The sequence below is a fragment of the Lates calcarifer genome, linkage group LG24, assembly GCF_001640805.2.
Source record: "Lates calcarifer isolate ASB-BC8 linkage group LG24, TLL_Latcal_v3, whole genome shotgun sequence".
Taxonomy (NCBI): Eukaryota; Metazoa; Chordata; class Actinopteri; family Centropomidae; genus Lates; species Lates calcarifer.
The window spans coordinates 14,267,308-14,288,611 of record NC_066856.1 but is presented as its reverse complement, the minus strand read 5'-3'; the positions used below and the strand labels follow the sequence as shown (position 1 = coordinate 14,288,611).

Sequence of the window (21,304 nt, the reverse complement as noted above, 5' to 3'; positions counted from 1 at the left end):
GTTCAGATGGGTCTGCAAACAGCAACATCCTTAAATTCACACTGTTTAATATCTTTTGCTTGGAAAGAGAGCCGTGACTAACCATGCCAGACCGTACAGTGTGTGACTGAGGTTTATCACACCGAAGAAGACAGGAGTAGAACATATGACTCATTCTAATTTTAGCACTGTTAGCTTTTTATATCGCCCTCGGGTGTTGACATGTGGTGTTTAAACAGTTTTATTGAAGTTGGGGTCTCATGACTCAAGTGCTTTAATACTCAGCTTTTACAGTGCAGAGTGTTGACAGAACATGGCTTTTTAAATCTAATTTGTGAGGTGTGTACATGTCTGTCTATGTTTGTGTGGATGAATTTTAGTTTCATTATAGTGGGGATATAGTGGGCTACATTGTGTTGACAGTTTGACTAGTTACAGCACTGTTTGATGGTTAAGGTTTGGTTAAGGTAGAATTAGGTTTAGGTTAAGGTAAGGTTGGGGTAAGGGAGTTAGGGGGAATGAGGGTTAAGAGGCTAGGGAATGCACAATGTCAGTGAGTGTCCTCGCAGCTACAGAAAGACCAATGTGCATGTGTGCTTGTATTATGTTGTAGGGACATGAATCTGTTAAACAGTCACATTATGGGGACTTGATGCCATTAAATTTTAGGGTGACGGTTTAGATTAAGATTAGGGTAAGGTTGCTGCTGTGGATGTTTTTTTTATATTGCTGTTTATTGCTCATTGCTGTAAATCAAAACTGTTATTGTCACATATTTTACATAAGAAAAGAGGAACACTGCCCTGCTTTCAGCAGTGAATTTTAGGTAATACAATAAATGAATTATCATGTATAAACTCAATCAATGACCTGTAAACTGTATGAGACACAAACGTGCAACTTGTATAAACCTTCTTACTGCCTGAGGTATAATCAGGTACATATTGTTTTAAGATTACAGAAAATGGTAATCATCCCAAAAAGACAACTGGATTAGTGTTATTTAATTATAATATATGACTGAAAATTGCATGTTGTTTGCCAAGTAAGTAGAAAGCCCTGATAGAAATGGTACAATTAAGGCAGGATATATAATCAAACAGCGTCTGTAAAGGAGGGAGGAGAACTGCTTTATTGTAATTACAGGGTACACACTGAAGAGGATGTTATCGCCAGTGCAATAAGAAGCCTTTCAGTGTTAACACACATTGGTACAAAAGGCTGTTACACCAACACAGAAATGTTTACTCTATTAATTGGTTGCATTTGGTCTCTAAAAGAAACAAGCAGAGATAACTCTAATCAAATTATTATTTTCTCAGAAGTGAAAAGGCTCCTCTGGGGGAGGGGGCAGGCTGAACTGCAGATGAACGTGTTCATCATCACACTCAAAATATCTGCAATATTTCCATCCAGTCCATCAGTAGAGAACAAGACCATGTCTGGTTCAATATTTCATCTAACATAACATAACATAATGTAGCTTCAGTGAGGGGTTGGAATAAGCAGACTGTCAAACACTGTGCTCACTATTGTGCTATTTAATAAAAGATATTAGGAAAAGTCAGAGCTTAATTCAATTCAATACAACTTTATTTATCCCTGCAGGGACAACAGTACACAGCGACATACCACAACAATAAATAGGATTTCTTTAAAAATCCATTGTTCATTGCAAAGCCAAAACAAACACAGGCTTTAAGCTTGAAATTATATGTGGAATTAGTGAAAAAAAAATCATTAAATAAATATAAACACACACAAAATGAATACAAATCAAGAATTTAGAAAACTGGCAAACAATTACTATGAGATCATGTAAATATTATAATAGTAAATCCTATCATGTTCTCTGATGTTATTTCTGATATATCTAAATTTAATACACCAACATGAATAGAATCACTATAATACCTCATATTATGTGAATGGTACCACACAATAATTACGTTGTATCTATGGCTGTAAATGTAATACTCATAAATGTCAATATTAAAATATCGATTTGTGTTTGCAGGTGGTATGTGTAGTGCATCCCTGAGAAATGATCTGTTCTATAATATGCAGATGTGCACGGACAGCTGCAGTATCAGCGTTACAACCAGCAGAGGGCGTTAGAGATCTGTGTTTGTGTCTGAAACCGGTACAGACTGAGGACGCTCTGAGTCCTCCTTTTTGTGCATGAAACCATCCTCCACTCGCCGGTCCACTCTTTCTTCTGCTCTGACATTAACCCTCTGTTTTTTTCAAATCATTATTTGTTTTATTCGGCCGGTTCTGCGATCGCCTCGTCCCCCCCCCCTCGCTGTTCTCAGATCAGCTGCACCGGACGGATCCGTGTCTGTATCTCCAGCTGTGTGGCTCCAGTCCCGCAGGCAGGGTCGGCCATGTTGTTGTGTGGGGGTTGATGCAAGTTTAGTAGTAGGAAGTAGAAGCTACAAAGAGGTGGAATACTTTAGGATCTCACTTTTTTTTTCAAACCACTGTCATGCTGCTGCCGGATTCATCCTCTCTGACCTCTCTGCTCTGAAAACCATGACTGACTCCTCCACCAGCTCCGCCATCCTCACACACTCCAACACTTGAGCTGCTTTGATTTAACTTCAGCACTAAAAAATCTGACCACAGTTCCTCTTGCTGGATGGATGAAGTGAGGATGATGAAGGCGGCTCGGTCCCGGTTGGAATAACTCGGATTTTTTTTTTCCCGGATCTGATTGAAGGTTGAGGGGAAGGAAGGGGGGATAAAGGAGAAAACACCCAAGAAAGACGCGGATCTGTGAAGGTAAAAACACAAATCAAACTGGTCTTTGTCAGAGCTGCAGGGATCAGATAAGGATGGGCCGAAGCAGCAGCTGCTCGGCTGTCTGACCTGTCATCAACAAAGGAATGCAGCTGTCTTATTATAACACAAACATATACCTGTCTGCAGGCTGCAGTTTTAACTGGAATTTCCCTGAAATCATGAAATCATTTTATACAAAGGTAAAAATCATCAGTCAATTCAGAGCATGTGCTTAAAGTCCCAGTGGAATATGAGTGTATCCATATCGGATAGCAGATAAATACTTTAAAGTAGGACAAGGTCATTATACCACGGATACACTACAGTATAATACAATTACAGCCATTTAAATAGGTTAAATAGTTCATATTAGAAGGTTTAATTATGATAGATATGAAGCTTAACTTGTCAATTAAGGATTATTGTAGTGAAATAAAATGTTAAAAGTTAAAACTACTGTGAATAAATGGATTTAATTATTATGTAGAATATAAATATTCTCAGTTTTCATCTATTTTGACCTGTGTTAACAGATGTTTGCCCACTTATTGTTTTAATTAGAAGTCCAGTTGACTTCAATGAGAACCAGACACAAGAGGCACAAGTGCCACCTCATCATTTCAAACATCTAGTCCCATCTTTGACTCATGCTGATTCTGATTATTCAGAGATCTGCGTTAGGCTGAGGAGGAGGAGGAGGAGGAGGAGGAAGAGGAGGAGGAAGTGGTGGTGGTGGTGGTGGTTCAGGCCCTGTCATTGATGCTGTCAGTTTGCACAGTCTGAACTCAAACTTACTGATCGAACAGCTGAGTCACAGTTTCTGTGCGTCCCTCTCTCTGTGCCGTCGCTTTGTTATTCTTGTGCTGTAGTTCCACTGCTCCATTTCCACTTCGAGGGCAGAGACTGGGGAACTGTCCTCATTACCCACACAGGTTTTTTGAAGCCGGCTCTGAGTGAACTCTCTGTCTGTCACAGTCACGCTTTAGGTGACTAAATAATATGTCATGTCAAGGATGCGGCTTATCCTGAGCAGCTCTGCACTTTGTGCAACTATGACTGAATCATTGCTGGTTTGAGTCCATATAAAGGCTGATGAACTTGGAGTGAAGGACGTTAAAGAGAAGCACAGACATTTCTAAGATATATGGCGTAAAAATCCAGCTTAACTACACACACAATAACTGGACAGTGACTTTATTGACTCATAGTTGGTTAGTTAAGTCATTTATTGCACCCAGCCCACATGGACTGGAAATAATTCAGCTGCAGTGTTGAAACATTTGTCAGACATGAACATTGCAAACAAAGAACTTTGTCTCCTGACTGCCGTCAAAGACACTTTGAGCAAGGCATCAAACCTCTAACTGCCCCTAAAGAAGCTCCCTAAACTGTGGTTTCATTGGGACAATCAGCTGCTGTATACTCTGCCCCACCCTGCAGATAAATAATTTGTCCGTTTTTTTATGTAGGCAGTATGTGAAAAACACAAGCAAAACAAAGAAAGGAACAGTCTTTATTTGTACCATTTTATTAAATCACATTTTGGTGAACAGATTTTGCCCAATCCAGGCCCTCACACAGGGTTTACAGACACTCTATTAAATGTTGACACTTCAAACACCCAGCCCAGTTATGTGCTGGCAAATGGATGATTGTAGACACACTCAGATTCCCAAAATAGCTCTTGTTTACCCAATACTCAGGTGCCAGGATTCAGGTATTCCCATAAGGGCTGTTATTCCAGAAAACATGTGATGTCTGTTCTCTGGCAGGATAATAACTGATAGGCGTACAACCAAACGCTGTTCAGGGAGGTTTAGTGTAGAGACAGCTTTCTCCTCAGGACTGAAGTATTGATGGTGGAGGGAGCTGTGCTATATTTTGAATTAAAACAGTCAAATCTCTGTGTTCTTAAGCAAGATCTACAGGCTGTATCGAACTCCTGTACAAGTCTTTTCTTGCCCTCAGTCTGTCGTAAGGCTCAGGATCAGTTTACTTAGAGTGTTCTTGCAACAGAACTCTCCACCCAGCACAGTATAAATCTCATTATGAACCATTTATTGATGTTTCTCTTGACACTCTGAGGCTTCACATCCATATCGTCACATGGCATTTCTCCACACCCCGGTTTTAACACTTTGACATCAGAGGAATGTAGGAGGATGGTGGCAGGCAGCATCTGTTGCAGATCTGAAGCCCAGTAAAGCTCAGGAGACCCTCTCTGTCTGCAGCCGCAGCGTCAGCCGCTAACAGCTGCGAGATGCTGGGCAGGGTTTCACTCAGGCCGCTGGCTGATGGATGGAGGACCTCCACTGTTGTGCTGCCCCTCAGCGCGGCTGCCTGACTCTTAGCCAGCCAAATGTCAACTTCATTAGAGTCTAGATTATCTAAACCACAGGGGAGCGGGGGCTGCTTGATTCAGGGAGATACTAAAAAGACCAAAATGTTTATAACTGCTGTAGTTAATTTAAAATGCATGCTATGTTAAAATGGTGAACATGGTATACAATATACCTGTTGATCAACAGCAGGTTGATTTGTCTTTGTAGTGGTGCAGCAGCTAGCATGTTAGCATGCTTACATTAGCATTTATCTTGAACCACCACTGTGCCTAAATACAGCCTCATAGTGTTGCCACATGGCTATAGAGACATTATCGGTTGATTAACTGTTGATTAACTCATTTGAAAAGATGGAAACAGCGGCTAATAAATGACACTCAAAATGATTGTTAATCGATTTTCAGTGGATTGACAAATAATTAATTAACTAATCAACTAATTGTGGCGTCCTCGGGAGTGAGTGTTAGTAAGACAGGTAAAAGTGTAGTCAACTCCTTGCTTCTGACCACCAGGATCGTACATGTGGATAACACCGCCCTCAGATATTCCTGCACTTTCAGCTTAGTCATCTAAACTTTGTCTCTGCAGCCTTCTTTAAAATTCTGAACCATGACCACTGCAGGCACCCAAACGTTTTACTATTCAACTTATTGGAGGGTACGAGGAAGAAAAAACTGAGCTCTCCTCTGTCTTATCAGCATTTTGTGAAGCCTGTGTGGAATTCTCACACTGTGGTCGGAGAGGGGGAAGGAAACTGTAGGCAGGTCACTGATAAGAAGGGTGCAGGTTCGAATTACAAATGTAACACAAAGATGAAAGTTTTGATTTCATAGCTGTGGAACACAGAGAGATGGTTTGAACAGCTACAGTAAATGTTTTTCTCCCACAGCTGATGGAGGAAGCTGATTCAGTGTGGTCTGCTTTTGGTTTAGTATACGCAGCTCTCTCCAAGCCTCTGTTAAACAGTTCATATAGGTATGCGCTGGCTGAAATCAGGGGTACGTGAGCCTACATAAATAAAATTGACCAATGAAAATTAAACAAACACACTAAAGCCTGAGAGCATGAGAGGATGTCTCTAAAATAGTCCATGAAACTACGTATGTTCTAGGTGAAAATAAGCAGGGACAAGAGGTCAAGGGTCACAAGAAACCTCAGATATTCATGGAGGACTTTGTCCCTCAGGGGAACATCTGGATCCTGCTCAGACATCAACAAATAAATTAAGTTTTTTCTTTACCCTGTATTTCCTGCAGTACTTATGTAGTACTATGTACTTCTGGGCTGTTGCTAGACTTCTTGCAAGATGTATGTATTTTGGTTTCCAGCTTCTCAAGTGTGAGAATTTGATGTTTTTCTTTGTCATACATGAGACCAAACTGAATATCTTTGGACTGATGAATGGACAAAATAAGGCATTTGAAGACGTCGCCTTGGAAATTTTTTCAGGCCTTTTTCATTATTTCCTGACATTTTATGGACAAACAGATCAATCAGTTAATTTAGAGAATAATTGTTAGTTTCAACACGCGTCCAAAGGCCTTCAAGTAGTAAAATTCCCTGTCGTAGCTCAGTCTGTGCTCACCAAATCTTGCCAATGTAAAAAAATATCATCCTCTTCAAAATGTCCCTGAGCTGCTCTGTGTTTGTCTTCATCTTTTGGCTACCAGGTGCTATAGTTGTCATGTTTCGAACAGATGTCAGCAAGCAGCTGCCATGCTGAAGTGTCTTTGAGCAAGACCCTGAATCCCTACCAGCTATCAGTCTGACTGAACAATCTGGTCTCACTGGAAGAGGAATATTAAACAAAGATATGGTCTAGTCTGTGGCACATAAAGCTACAGAGATTGAAATTATTGTCAAGGTTTTTCTGTCCTTATTGCAAAGATGTATTCATTTTTAATTTTTCAATATTTCACACTAAAGAGAAGGATTCTTCCGGCATCAAATAAGTCTCACACATACTAGCAAAAAGAATACACATCTTTGTTTTGAAGATTTCACAGTCAAGTCAGCTAAAAAAAGAAAATCTTTGCCTTCAGCGAATCACTTCAAACCGTCTGTACCAAATTACAATGCTTTGATTGAAAAGTCAAGCTTACTTTGTCCTCATTCTGACTCTATCTGCAACACCGAGACAATAGAGCCATTCTTTCCAAATCAGACAGAGGAAGGAGCTCCTGTATATACATGTATGTTTGTATCTTGTGCGTGTGTTGACATGTAAACTTCCTCATTTAAACTGTTCACCTTCCTTTCTTATTGTGTCTTTACGGCTCTAACTGGTGCAACTGGGAGTCCTCTTGTGTTTGCATGCGATGTGCTGTTGTAGGTCATGTTATCTTCCTGGGGGCAGTGGATGGGATGTTGTCAGCAATTAGAATAAGTGACTATAAATAGCAGCAAGGCAGATTTTCCTTGTGGTTTCATGGCTCCGCTGTTCAGGAATGATCTTGTGTGTTGAGGCTTGGATATAAAAGTCAAAGAGACATTTTGACATTTAAGATCCACTACAGCAAAGTCTGGCTGCACAGTTTTGGAATTAAGCTACTTAAAATTTGAAGTGTGATCTTTTCTTGTGGCTTCAGACACTTTTCATTATGACTGTTTGCCCTTTATGCCCTTAAATGCCACCCACTGCACATTATTATTAACAGTTTCACCTCATCCAGGGTTGCTGCATTCTCACTGTGCTGATCTGTAGACAAAGCCCTCTGTGTCATTATGTGATGGCTGGCTGATTTAAGCGATATGGCACTGATAGACGGCTAGCTGAGCTGATTCAGAGGCTCTGGGCAAAGCCAGTCTGCAGCAAATCATCACAGCCAAGAGTCCTTAAGAGCCTTTCCACAGAGATCCTCTCAGCCTTGAAACTCTGCTCACTGTTTGTGCTTTTCACATGACAGATACCGAAGGTCACCACAGGCCAAAATGACCATGTGCAGTCAGAGTCAGGAGTCGGTGGTGTTTCAGCTCCAGACTCCGGTGGTCAATCCTTTTTTTTTGGTTTGTGTTGTTATCCTCTTAGTTGTTCAAGCTGGTGGAGCTGGCACTGTGTGCCTGGTTGCCCACCCCCCCCATTTCAACCAACCTGCTGTCTCTCTCTGCTTCTCTCTCTATATACAGTAGAGCTAAATCATTTTCTATATGCCCACACAGCCACTGGTGGGAGTTTTATCTAAATTATTCTGTCGCTCTGCAGTGCTCTGCTCATCACTCTGGATTTGGCAGGGACCATGAGACGCAGATATTGTGTTTTATGGGTATAAAAGTAAAGATTAGTCACAGGTAATCCACATTTAATAATATTTCTGTGGAAGAATTTGTTTCATCTGTGCAGTTGAGTGCTGTTTTAGCTCAGCTATCAGTAAAGATGGCGGACCATATATCATATTTTACTGTCGGTAGAAATATGACGGGGGAACAGGTGTGTCTGTACACACTCTCTCTGCTGACAGATAAGATATACACCACATTTCTCTCCAACAGGAGTTTCCTTGCATTTACTATATATTTTTAATTGTTTAATGAACTGAATTTCTATTCCCAATAAATAAAAAAACTGCTTCTCAATCCATCCACTAGTTGTTGCAAGATTTCAGTCTGGGCCACTAGCAGACAAATCTTGGTCTTAGCAAAGCTTCAACTGACAAATAGTGAATTACTAAAAGTATTGTTTTTCTTTATATCATTATTTTGGGGGCATATTTATGCCTTCATTTGATAACATTATCATTAAGCAGTCTTCATGCTCACTATAAATAAAATGACTTTATAAAAAGCAGTGGTTTATTTTGTCAGCAGTGGCCTTGAATTCTCTTTAAAAGGCTCCATAAGTTCAGCTCAGTATTTGTGCATTTGTGATAATTTTGGAAGAGTGATGTCAGCTTTATGAAACGCCTGATGTCTCATTTTTGGCAGGGAAAACTGTCTTCAGTTGAAAGTGCAAATATTCCTGGGACACCGGCCAGTGTTTTATAGCGTGGTAAGTTCACTGCTGACCCAATGAGCCATCCTTTCATCTGTCTGATGATGAAATACAAGCCCACCATCGTTGACCAGGCCACCGAGCGAAGCCCTCTGCTTTCCATGACACTGGTTTTGTCTCAAGGTTAAAGGAAAGGCTGGCTCGGAAACTGAGAGACTTTTTTTCCATGCCAGCATTCTCAACATTGGCTTTAGATCTAACATCTCAGATTAGATTTATTGAAGAGTTCCCTTCAAACGATTTTTAAGAAATCTGTTTCATTTTGACACATCTCCAGTTGACTGACCACTCATAAAATGGTTTTGTAGAGTACGACCAGTGCTCAGCATGAGCTGTAACCTGCAATTTAACTGGTTGTACGGTTTTATTTGAGCAAAGTGTTCTGAATCTTTGGAAGGCTTCTGTGGTTTGTCCCCATTTTCTTGATTTCCTTGGCAGTTCAGCTGGAGAACTCAATGAACTCTCGATTACGCCCCTCCCTCTCTGATGAGGAAAAAATCCCTCCCACCTCCCAACATCAAGGCCACTGTTCCAAAATCAGTGGAAGATGTATTACTGCTGCAGCAGATCCTCCTCTCTTTAATTGATGCACGATTGTAACCCTGTAACTCAGTGATCTACTGCTTCTGTCAGTCCTGTCATCAACTGTGTCACAATGCTGCTCAGTAGCACCAGCTTTGTTTAGTCCACTTTCATACTCGACGTCTTCTCTACTTTGAATAAAAAGCTTCTATTTAACTTCAGGTCTCTATTGTTTTACTGTCTACTAGTGTGTCAGCGCCAATTAACCAAGTCCAACTCCTCAAGCAGCCGCTGTTCTTGGCGAAGGAAACCGTTGTGATCTCCCTGAGCCTAGACTTTTTTACGAGCATGTCTGATTGTCTCCACATTTTCCGGGCCTTCACCTCACAAAAGAATGCTTCAGTTACTCCGGCCAAATTATGTTAGAAGGAGGAATGACAACCACGCAGATGGAGACACACCAACATTTTAAATCTTTTAGTGTGGTCAGGATGAGACATGGATGGGTTAGGAGACAGTGGGTCCCTGGGCACAGACATGTAAAAGGCCCCCCAAACTACAAACAATGCAGCCGCAGTGTTTGTAACATCTGTGTCTCTTTGCAGTTGCATTATGTCTTGCCGTAGATGTCTCCTTGTAGTTATGAGTCTGTGGTTGTTATGTATCTCTTTTAGTCTCTTTGTGGTCATTTTGAAGGGGTTGTGGCCCTCTGACCTCTTAGGCCACTGGGCCTGCACCTGGTAAACACATTTAGTAATCCATCCATGAGCTCAGGACAGAGATGTGGGACACACAGTGATACTGGAAACAGTTCTTATTTTTCTCAGTATCTCAGCAGAATACCTTGAACACTGTTCTATCCCTCTGTTTTGCACTTATCACACCTCTGAACATACATCCTATTGAATCTACATGGCCATGTTTGACTTGTGTGTGACTCAAAGCGGATTTAGCATTTACCCATATGTCCCAGTTACCACATGGCTTATAGTCTTAGTGGATGCAACAACAACAACAAACTGATTCACATGATAATATCAAGTCATTAAATTTTCATTTCATAACGCATGTTCCAGCGCCTACAGGCTTTATGTTGCAGTCGTTAATCCCGCACTTCTCTTGGCCCATCACTTTATTTTGCATCATAAAGACGAGCGATGAGTTGGATGCTGTTTTTATATTCTTCAATCTGCTAGCAGATTCAATTTGATGGCTTTATGTTGTGTCTGTCCAGGAAGGGAGAGACGATGGGCTGCATAAAGAGCAAAGAGGACAAAGGCCCCACAATGAAGTATCAGCCAGAGAATTCCCTGGCGTCAGACCCCAACGCCGCCGCAACCACGCCTCATGTAGGTCACTACGGGCCGGATCCCACCCAGTTGCAGCAGAATCAGCCTCCATCATCCACATCTGGATCTGTGGTTGCAAATTTTAACCACACCCTCACACCGTTTGGTGGATCCTCATCCGCCATTACTCCATTTGGAGGGATGTCGTCCTCCTTCTCTGGCCCTGTGTCCAACTCATTCTCTGGTGCTGTCTCAAGTGAGTGTTTTATTTTTTAAATGTTATTGCAGTGCTGAAAATGCTCTTCATGGAGAGCATCGTCCTCTTAATGTCATACTTGAAGGACATTACCAGTGTATTTTCATGCTGTAGCACATTTGCTCCACTACTGACTGCACCATTTAAAGCATACCACTGGGTTTTAGCTTTTGAATGTATGATTTGTATCTCCCAGGCAACCACTCATAATCTTTCTACTCTTCAATCCAAGTATTTCCATAATACCATGTGGTATTCAATCTTTAATATAATATTTTTTCATATGGTATTTAGATTAAATTGTGGAGATATGACTTGTTGCAGATAGGTAATCCATCATGTTTTCATCATTTTTAGACACAGCTTGTATCTAGGAATGACAATCTGCTGGTCTCCAGGGAATGAATCTAGTTGACTTTAGTGATCCCTTAATTAAAGTTAGCATGGGGTAAGGTTAGAGTTAGCATGCTGACTCCTAAGAACAGCCTCACCAAGCTGCCAGCATCACTGCAGACTCACTGTTTCATCAAAGTTTAGCTAATTTGTGTGTGGCGCATGACCTTTCTGTTATTTTTCTGTGCAGAAATTATTTTTAACTGTGATGGATGACCTAAATCAAGCAAGTTTTTTGACTGTCAAGTTGATTTTTTTATTCTTGTAGGGAAATGAATGAAAATCAAAGGCTTAAAGGGCAGGAAATTCACATACAAAAGTGTAAACTCAGCAGTAATTTAATGTATAAGTGGTTTGTATCACAGAAAACAGTAAATGGACTAAAAGAGGCAAACAGGACATGTTGCTGCCACGGCCGATGCCACAGTCATTGTTATTGTAACTAGCTCTTCCTTGTTAGAGTTAACACAGGTCCCGCTATCAGCTGTGATCACTCTAAACGTGTCTGAGCAGCTTACAGCGATCCTGAGTGCAAAGAGATGAGACTGAGATTGAACCCTCCTGTTTAGGTGGGATTTAGGTTGTAATCCTCCTCCATGTTGGATTATCTGCACTGAGGGGGGTGAAGGTGGCACTGCCATGGCATTTGCTTTCTGCAGGAGATAATGGGATTACTGTTGACAGCATTGTTGTCAGTGGTTGGTATATGAATGTCATCTGTCCGGGTGTGTGGCTGCACAGTAGGTAGAATGGGCATGGGATGGAAAAACGAGTCATCTTACATTATAATTTACAGAACTATGCATTGTGTGTAGTGTTTAACTTGACAGTTAGGGAGACAATATTACCTATTAAAACTAGTTTGATATACTGTTTACATACATGTGCAGTGTCATTGTCTGTCTTTGTGGAGTCTATTCAGTCATATTTCCATGCAGGAGAAGTCCTCATATTATAAATTTATTAGAAAATCAATACAGTATGAGCTCTCAGACCTTGGCGAGACAGATTTATGATCTTAAATTGGTCATTAAACAGTCACACACACACAAACAAACCTGCTGCTTCCTGATTTGGTTCCTCTACAACACCATAATGTCCTGTATCTGCGTCACTGTCTGCTATGTGTGTGTACAGTTCTTTAATCACCTGTGGGTATGTTCTTGTGTTTTCAGGTGGTGTTACATTCTTTGTGGCCTTATATGACTATGAAGCCAGAACATCAGATGATCTTACATTTAAAAAGGGAGATCGCTTCCAGATCATCAACAATACGTAAGAAGTTTCTCTCTCAGTTTATTTGAATATGTTTGCTGAGAAGCAGCGCAGTAATTTCTAGACTCCTTTCTCTCAAGCAGTAATGCTCAGCTGCACCTGTTCTGATTACCTCTTGTTTCCTGATGCTGCACAGAACTGTCAACCTTTGCTCTGGCAGAGATGTTGCCTGAGGTTAAAGCATTATAATGTAAAGTAGATTGCAGATAGAAGAAACACACTTTAAAGAGGGTTCAGCATTTTATGAGTGAAGTCTGGAGGTCTTAGCAGAACAAAAAAGCTGACAGGTTTTCAAATGTCACAGATTTACACTGCAAACCTTTTCCATCAGCCACAAAGGTGCATATAGTTTTATACAAGGCTGACCTGTAAATTATTAACCATTAACCATGGTATCAATCACACTGGGATATATAAGTGCCTGTCCTTGGTTGACTGTTACATGAATGAGTCATCTGTCTCATCTCTCCTGTGGCATTGTCCTCCTGCAGAGAAGGAGACTGGTGGGAGGCTCGTTCCATCAACACAGGGAAGAAAGGCTACATCCCAAGCAATTATGTGGCCCCTGCTGACTCCATCCAGGCTGAAGAGTAAGGCCTTGTTGCTGCCTTTTATAACCTCATTACTCCATTCACGGCGACTGTACAGGGAGACTAATGGCGCTAGCATGATCTCATCTCACATGGCTTGCATCAAAGCACACAGTCCAGCATTAATAGCTTCCCAACTTGGAACAAGCTTTATAATGTGATTTTGCTGTTCTGTGTCAGGACATGTTGTTAAATGTGCCACTGATTTTCAGTAGTAAGCTTCTCTATCGACTGCTCTTTCTTTCATGTGTTTTTGTAGGTGGTACTTTGGTAAAATGGGCCGCAAAGATGCTGAGAGGTTGCTGCTCAATACAGGGAACAATCAAGGAACTTTCTTGGTCCGAGAAAGTGAAACTACTAAAGGTAATAATTGCTTCTTCATAAAGGTATTTTCTGTCATCCAGAAGTAAAAGTTCTAATCATTTTCTGCATAGTGTTAGCCTGTGAACATTTGGTGCACTTTAAGGCTTGGATGGACACAACAACAAAACATGTCTGGTCCTTTGATTAAGAAGCTATGGCTTCTTCATACCAGCTGAGGATCACAGGTGTCAAAGTTTTTAGAGTACAAGTCAGACTAACAAGCGAGCGAATTTTACTCATGTAGCACTTTTCAAAACAGATGTTGCAAAGTGCTTTACAGCAAAAACAAAAGTAGGAGAGAGCTAAAAGAGACAGAGAGCACAGTTTTTAACAAGGCTAAGAGTCAGTGCTAGCACCTCTGTGAGGCTGTTCTTAAGCACAACAGGACTTTGAATTAAATGCTAATGTCACCATGCTAACTTTCTGATGCTAGCAGGCATATTGTTTAGCATGTTCACCATCTTAGTTTAGCGTGTTAGCAAGCTAATATTTGCTAATTAGCAATAACTGCAAAAGTACATGAGTTTAATGGGAATATCACAGGTTTAAGAATAGAGGACACATTTCAATTTTGACTGGAGAATGGCGCTAGATGAAGCATTCTGAGATCACCAGTGTGTTTATAGCTCACAGTGAAGGGACCATAAATTTCATGGCAATCCATCCAATTCTTGGGTTATTTCAGTGACTGTGGGTGGTGAACCAACCACTACACTACCACCCCACGAGCCATGGTGCTAGCATGGCTAAAAAAAAGCTGAATTAATGTACAACTGACAAAATTAAAGGCATAAAATCAAGGAAAAACCAAAGAGAAAAAAGGATTATGATACATTTAAGTGAAACCAGCATGTAATGTCAGCTCCCAGTAAATGTGATTTAATACAACAATGTAATTCTGATTGACAAACAAGAATATCAAAGCCTGTTGAAGAATTTAAACCCACTGGGGGCTATGGTGTACTGATTTTGTTTGACTTCTGATTTCAGCTTGTTTCTTGATCAACAAACAGTTGTTGCAGCTGGTAACAAGAAGTTGTCACCAGCTGCGGCATCTTTGCCTCCATTTTTTATGTACCACACAGTCAAATCATTGACACCTGTGTTTAGACAGATAAAGAACATTTCTCTTACCTCCTCCAGGTGCTTATTCTCTCTCCATACGAGACTGGGATGAAGCCAAAGGAGACAATGTGAAACACTACAAGATCCGCAAGCTTGACAACGGGGGATACTATATCACTACGCGAGCACAGTTTGACACATTACAGAAGCTTGTCAAACACTATACAGGTACAGTTTGTGGTGTGCAAAGCTTCCTGCGTACTCTGTTTTTCTCACTCCTCTCGTTCATTATTCATCACAGTCTTTCATCACACCTTGAGGACTTATCTTGAAAATTGTCCCTGTCACACCTGGTGCTCGGTGCCACCATGCGGTTTGCTGTGCTGCCTGCAATATGCCCCAGAGTGTTACCAAGGGAGATGAATAGCCTATAATTTTAATAACAATTGATGGTGCATTTATGGTTTTGAGCCTCCCATCTTGTCTTCGGCCTGAGGAGGGTTGAGGTTAAATCACTGTGATCCCACTTCATTTCAGAGGGACTCCAGAGAGGGTTTCGGTGTGTTAAAAAGCCACTTCATCTCATTTATATTTCATCACAGTTAGTACAAGAACGTCTAAATTCATTCACATCAAATGGAATGAATCAATGCATGAAAAAGACTGGCTTTAAAACGCTGTATCGAGCTGGTTTCAGAGACTTGTGTGTGTGTGTGTGTGTGGCACTGCTGGGTGTAATGTAGCCTTTTCATCACTGTGCCTCTCTTTATTACAGAGCATGCCGACGGGCTGTGCCACAGGCTGACCACGGTTTGCCCCACGGTGAAGCCTCAGACCCAGGGGCTCGCCTAAAGATGCCTGGGAGATTCCCCGGGAGTCCCTGCGACTGGAGCTCAAGCTGGGCCAGGGCTGCTTCGGAGAGGTCTGGATGGGTAAGAGCAAGACAAACAACACGCACAGGAACATGCTCACAAAATGCTCTCTGGCGTCACAGATTTGTTTATTACTCACTGGTAATGATCTAGACTGGGGAATACAAAATCAGCCCAGAGTTATGTAGGAAATGTGGACACCATGTGCATAAATCAAACACACACAAACACTCCAAAGCCTATATTTATTGTGTCTATTTTAGTCCAAACTGGGGAATTATCCATTTCCTGCAGTAGCTTCCTCTGTTTGTTGTATCCTCTTTATCTCCAGAGATCGTCTCAGTCAGGAGGACAGCTCAAGCCAAATTTATGTGTTCCTGGTTGAACCGCGAGCTCGTATCTGCTTATCCCAGGGATATTTGTGCGAGAAGTGCACGCATGACAGGACATGTCTGAGCAATTACAAGAGCTAATTAATGATATTGTCTCGCTCCCATCCCATTAACAACACTGATTACTCCTGCGGCCTGTGGGCTTCTCTCTCCCTGTCTTTTTGTCTCTGCAGGCACGTGGAATGGCACCACTAAGGTGGCCATAAAGACGCTGAAGCCGGGAACCATGTCGCCTGAGGCTTTCCTCCAAGAGGCTCAGATCATGAAGAAGCTCAGACACGACAAACTGGTGCCTCTCTATGCAGTGGTGTCCGAGGAACCCATCTACATCGTCACAGAGTACATGTCCAAAGGTGAACTTTCTGAAACATACCTGAAAATTAATTTTAAAATAGCAGCAGACCGGCATATTGGATTAGCAGTTAAACTGATTTTCTAAGAACCTTCAGCCCTGGAGAATAACAGAAGTCAGCTGTTTCCTGTTACGCGACACTGATGAGGTCTATTTTTAAAAGAAAAGCAAAACAAGCTTGAGCGTCAAGCTTGAGCCCACAGACCTTTCAGGCTCAAACCTGATCACACGGCCTTGGTTTTTCAGGCACAGCGATGATGTCAGATATATGCATGCATTTCCTTAAAGGGAAAAAATGTAAATTTTATGGACGTTTTAATTAATATGCTGTACAGATTGAAGGTCCTTGAAAGTCCCTTGTGGTTACTGGAGGCCTGAAACTGAGATGGTTAATTGAAAACTGCAGTAGTTTTGTGGGAGGCTTTTTTTTTTCAGGGTTTTATGAGTAATTAGATTCATGCGTGTGTAAATGTTATCTCTATGATGTATGCCTCTGTATGTGTGTGTCCAAATGCCTGCAGTTTGTTGATCCACTGTGTGTTGTGATCTCATAGAGCAACTGTTTTCCACAGTGCGTCTACTCTTCATGCAAAAAAATACTTCCTCTAATAGACACTAAATGAGAAATATTGATTAGATGTATCTCGATGGGTCACATACCAAGTTAAAGTCAAGCTTAATGTAATATTCAGTTTAATTTTCGTAAACGTCGAGGGCTTAATAATTAATGATCCTTACCACTCACTTAATAATTTAGATATTTAACATTTCATATAGGAGTATATTGGTATGCAGCTCACTCACAGTCCCATCAGTTGCACCGGCAGTGTATCATTGCTGTCCTGCATTCATGACTTCTCACTTTCCCTGTTTCTATAGGAAGCTTGCTTGACTTCCTCAAAGAAGGCGACGGCAAATTCTTGAAGCTCGTCTTGCTGGTGGATATGGCTGCAAAGGTGAGACGAACCGCAGACACCTGCGCTTTTTGTTTGCAGGATTTGTGTCAGCGAATCACACTGTTAAGTTTAGAACTCTATTTTAAGCTTCAGGTTTTAAAAAAAGAACAACAGCATCAGGTAAACATGTCTTCCTCTTCCAGATTTGGCACAGTTTGCTTTTGTTCTTTCACTTTTACTCATCTTTTTATGTCTGACAAAAAGGCCCTGATGTTCAGAGCGTGAGGAGCTAAAAATTATTTACCCAAGCGGCGGTCATGAAATACTGTCAAATTGTTTATTTTAGATCGCTGATGGCATGGCTTTCATCGAAAGGATGAACTACATCCACAGGGACCTGCGTGCTGCCAATATCCTCGTGGGCGACAACCTGGTGTGCAAGATCGCCGACTTTGGTCTGGCCAGGTTGATAGAGGACAATGAGTACACAGCCAGGCAAGGTTGGTACATACACACTCACACACATAAACACACATAAACACACATAAACGACAGCTTGAGTCATGGGTGACTGAGGTGTCAAGGTAGAAATGGCCTCACAGCTAGAACTCCCCGTTGTCTCCTATCATGGTGTATTAGGTTAATAGGGGAAACCAGATGCTCCTGTTCACTCTGATTAGTTGCGCTTTTCACACGCTGGGAGAGTTCATCTCTCTGCTCTGCCTCCTGCTCAAAGGGCAGGTTCACCAAAGTACTAAAAAGTGTATTCTCACACAGTGGTTTCTAGTCCTGTTTTTAATATCAAGCAAATTTTATGTGCCCAAGTTTTGAGACTTGTGTTTCTGCAATTTCTCTGTCCATCTAGCTACAGTGGGGGTCTTTTGGCCTTGTGTGTGGCTCCGTAGTTGTGTGGCGAGGCAAACATACAGTACTTCCAATAAAGGAGAGAGTATTCCTGTCAGATATTCTGACACCAGCAAACTAACTCAATAATGGCAGTTAAATTGCAATATTTATCTAAAGTTTGTAAATATTAGCTAAAACTAGTCGCCTAAAGCTACTGCCCATGCTAGACCAATTAAGCCTGTGGCAGAAAATTAAGTCCAGCAAGGGGGTGTTTTATTGCTCATTAATTAAACTTTTGAGTATGAACCAGAGTGATGGAATCAACAGGGACAGAAAACAGGTCTTCATGATGTAACTGCGGGTCACTATGACCATTGTGGTTCTCCTCTCCCCATCCATCACATTCAGGAGCCAAATTCCCCATTAAATGGACGGCCCCGGAGGCTGCGCTGTACGGCCGCTTCACCATCAAGTCAGACGTCTGGTCCTTCGGCATCTTACTCACCGAGCTCGTCACCAAAGGCAGAGTTCCCTACCCAGGTAAATGACAGTGTCAGCACACACACAAGCAGTGATACACACACCGGATGTGGAAGAAAAATCAGGGCGTCAGAGGACGGTGAATCATGGCTGTTAGTTATCAGCTTCCAGTCTGTCACTAGACGTCAAGCTGGCGTGTTTGTTAATGTCAGAGGATGAAGTAAAGCTGTCTGACATTGTCTGTGCCGGTTGTTTATGCCTCTGCAGAGGTAACACTGGCATCCACACACACACTGATACCCTCACACACACACACACACACACACACACACACATATTTGAGATTAGATGAGACCATCTGGTGGGGAACGATCAGGAGATTGAACACCACTCTTGTTTATAACCATCTGCCAGACTGACACTGCCCTGGGGAGCAGTGCCTGCAGTGTTCTGCACTATTTTCACACAGCTCGACTTCATATCTGACGTAGTGTTGAAACGATAAATAGATTAGTCCACTGTCAGAAAATAATAAACAATTTTGATAATTGATTAAAAGAATAAGGAATTAAAAATTAGCCTGATTGAAGACTGGCAACAAGGGGAAACAGCTAACATGGCTCCATCCCAAAGAAACAAAAACTGCCTGTCAGCACCTCTAAAGCTCACGAATGTACACATTATATTTTGTTTGTTTAATGGCAGTGTAAAAACTACAGTTTGTGTTTTTACAGGGGGTCATGTGACAGACTATTTCTTGGCCAGTAGCAGTAACAGATTTAACATACATGATTTAACATATATGGTTGTTTTGCACCACTGTATAGAGCCAGGCTAGCTGGTCCCCCCTGTTTCCAGTCACTATGCTAAGCTAAGCTAACCATCTCTTGCCTTTAGCATCATATTTAGTGTACAAACATGAATGAGTGAGTTTTTCTTAGGGGTAATGATTGTTTTAGCAGCGCAGTCTGGAAACATATTCATGAAAACATGTTAGTTCTAATGGCCATCTCTGCCTCCATCCCATCTCCTTCTCAGGTATGGTGAACAGGGAGGTGCTGGAGCAGGTGGAGCGAGGCTACCGCATGCCCTGCCCCCAGGGTTGCCCTGAGTCCCTGCACGAGATGATGAAGCTCTGCTGGAAGAAGGAGCCGGACGAGAGGCCCACATTCGAGTACCTCCAGTCTTTCCTGGAGGACTATTTCACCGCCACGGAGCCCCAGTATCAGCCTGGAGAGAACCTATAGCCTGCCTGGACCAAGCAGTCCCAGGATGAGACTTATTTGAAGGCAGAGAAGGCGGGAGCTGAAGATTTTGACTCGAAAAAAAGTCGACTGATGAAAAAAGTCACGTGAACCACTACTTGCGCTACTTTTTCCTTATTTTTTGGTTCTGCATCCAGTGTCTGCCTGGCATTTTGTTGTATTTTTGTATTTTTTGTGTTCATTCATGGTACTACTTAATTCTTAGCTGTGAGAAATTATGATTTTCATGTGGATTTAATCATCATGTACAAAATGGCAGACTCTGGATATGGACACTTCATTTCAGAAGTGAGTTACATCCACAGCTCATAAACACAGCACCATGCTGTGAAACAAGCTGTGATTATGTCTCACAAAGGAAAAATGTATTATTGAGAGTATCAGGCCCTCTATGTGTTTTAATATGGAGATCTCACACTCCATTGTTCTCCAAATTGTAGTCTTTGTGGTAGATTCATAAATTATGCATCAAAACAATTAATTATTGACAGAGATAATATGTTGAAGTAATAGGGAGAAGCTCTCAGGGGGTTGATGGTCATTATCATAGTCCATTTGACAGTGATTATTTAAAAGCAAATCCCACACTGCTTTATTTACATTTCATCAGTTACAGTGCAATTTTTTATTTGTTACAAATGAGTGATTAGAGAGAGACTGGCACCATCTTATTCCTCTCTGGTCTTTGCTTTTGAATTTATTTTATGTTATGTTCCTTTAAGAAATTATTCATATCATGTGGACATGGTTTTATAGCTTCATTTGAAGTCCTTCCTCACTGTCCATCATCGCCCAGAAATCTCTGCTTAGCAAAGACTTTTTTATAACAGTCGGTTGTATAATCTCACTGTGATGACTGCAGAGACATGCTTACATAAAAACTGTATAATGTGTAAGCGGGTTTCACTTTACAGCAAAACAACAGTGATCAGACTCGTAGACTTGTACTTTCTTGCCAAGCTGGAATGACACTACACATATGACATTGCTGCCTAACCAGCATGCGGGAGGATTTTACTGGCTGCAGAACAATTTTTTGAAGGTGGAGAACATGAAAAAAGCCTCCAAATAACATGGAAACAACCATCTTTACCTTCTAAAAATGTGACTGCTGAAGAACTCTCAAGAGTCTTAACTTCATGTATCCAAGGTGGCTCTGCAAAAACTATTTGTACAGCAGTCATGACAGTTTTTTTAACAGTGACTTTCTCCTTCCTTTTAGTTCCTGTATGGACTCATCAGGACAGTATTATGATTAAAGAACGGACGTCTGCGCTTGTAAAGAAGGGCTTTATATATATCATAAAATCCTCATTTTATATTATTATTATTATTATTATTATTAATAATAATAA

The 21,304-nt window shown here is 41.3% G+C and overlaps 1 protein-coding gene across 1 annotated transcript; it reads left to right on the top strand.

The window, feature by feature from the left end:
- The first annotated feature begins 1,939 nt into the window (after positions 1-1,939).
- Positions 1,940-21,288, top strand: LOC108894993 (tyrosine-protein kinase yes). The gene is given in 13 exon segments (XM_018693643.2): positions 1,940-2,763; positions 10,850-11,160; positions 12,729-12,828; positions 13,320-13,418; positions 13,678-13,781; positions 14,925-15,074; positions 15,622-15,695; positions 15,697-15,778; positions 16,284-16,463; positions 17,342-17,418; positions 17,705-17,858; positions 18,613-18,744; positions 19,723-21,288. Coding segments are annotated over 12 exon segments (1,659 nt in total). The 5' UTR covers positions 1,940-2,763; positions 10,850-10,862; the 3' UTR covers positions 19,932-21,288.
- The last annotated feature ends 16 nt before the right edge of the window (positions 21,289-21,304 follow it).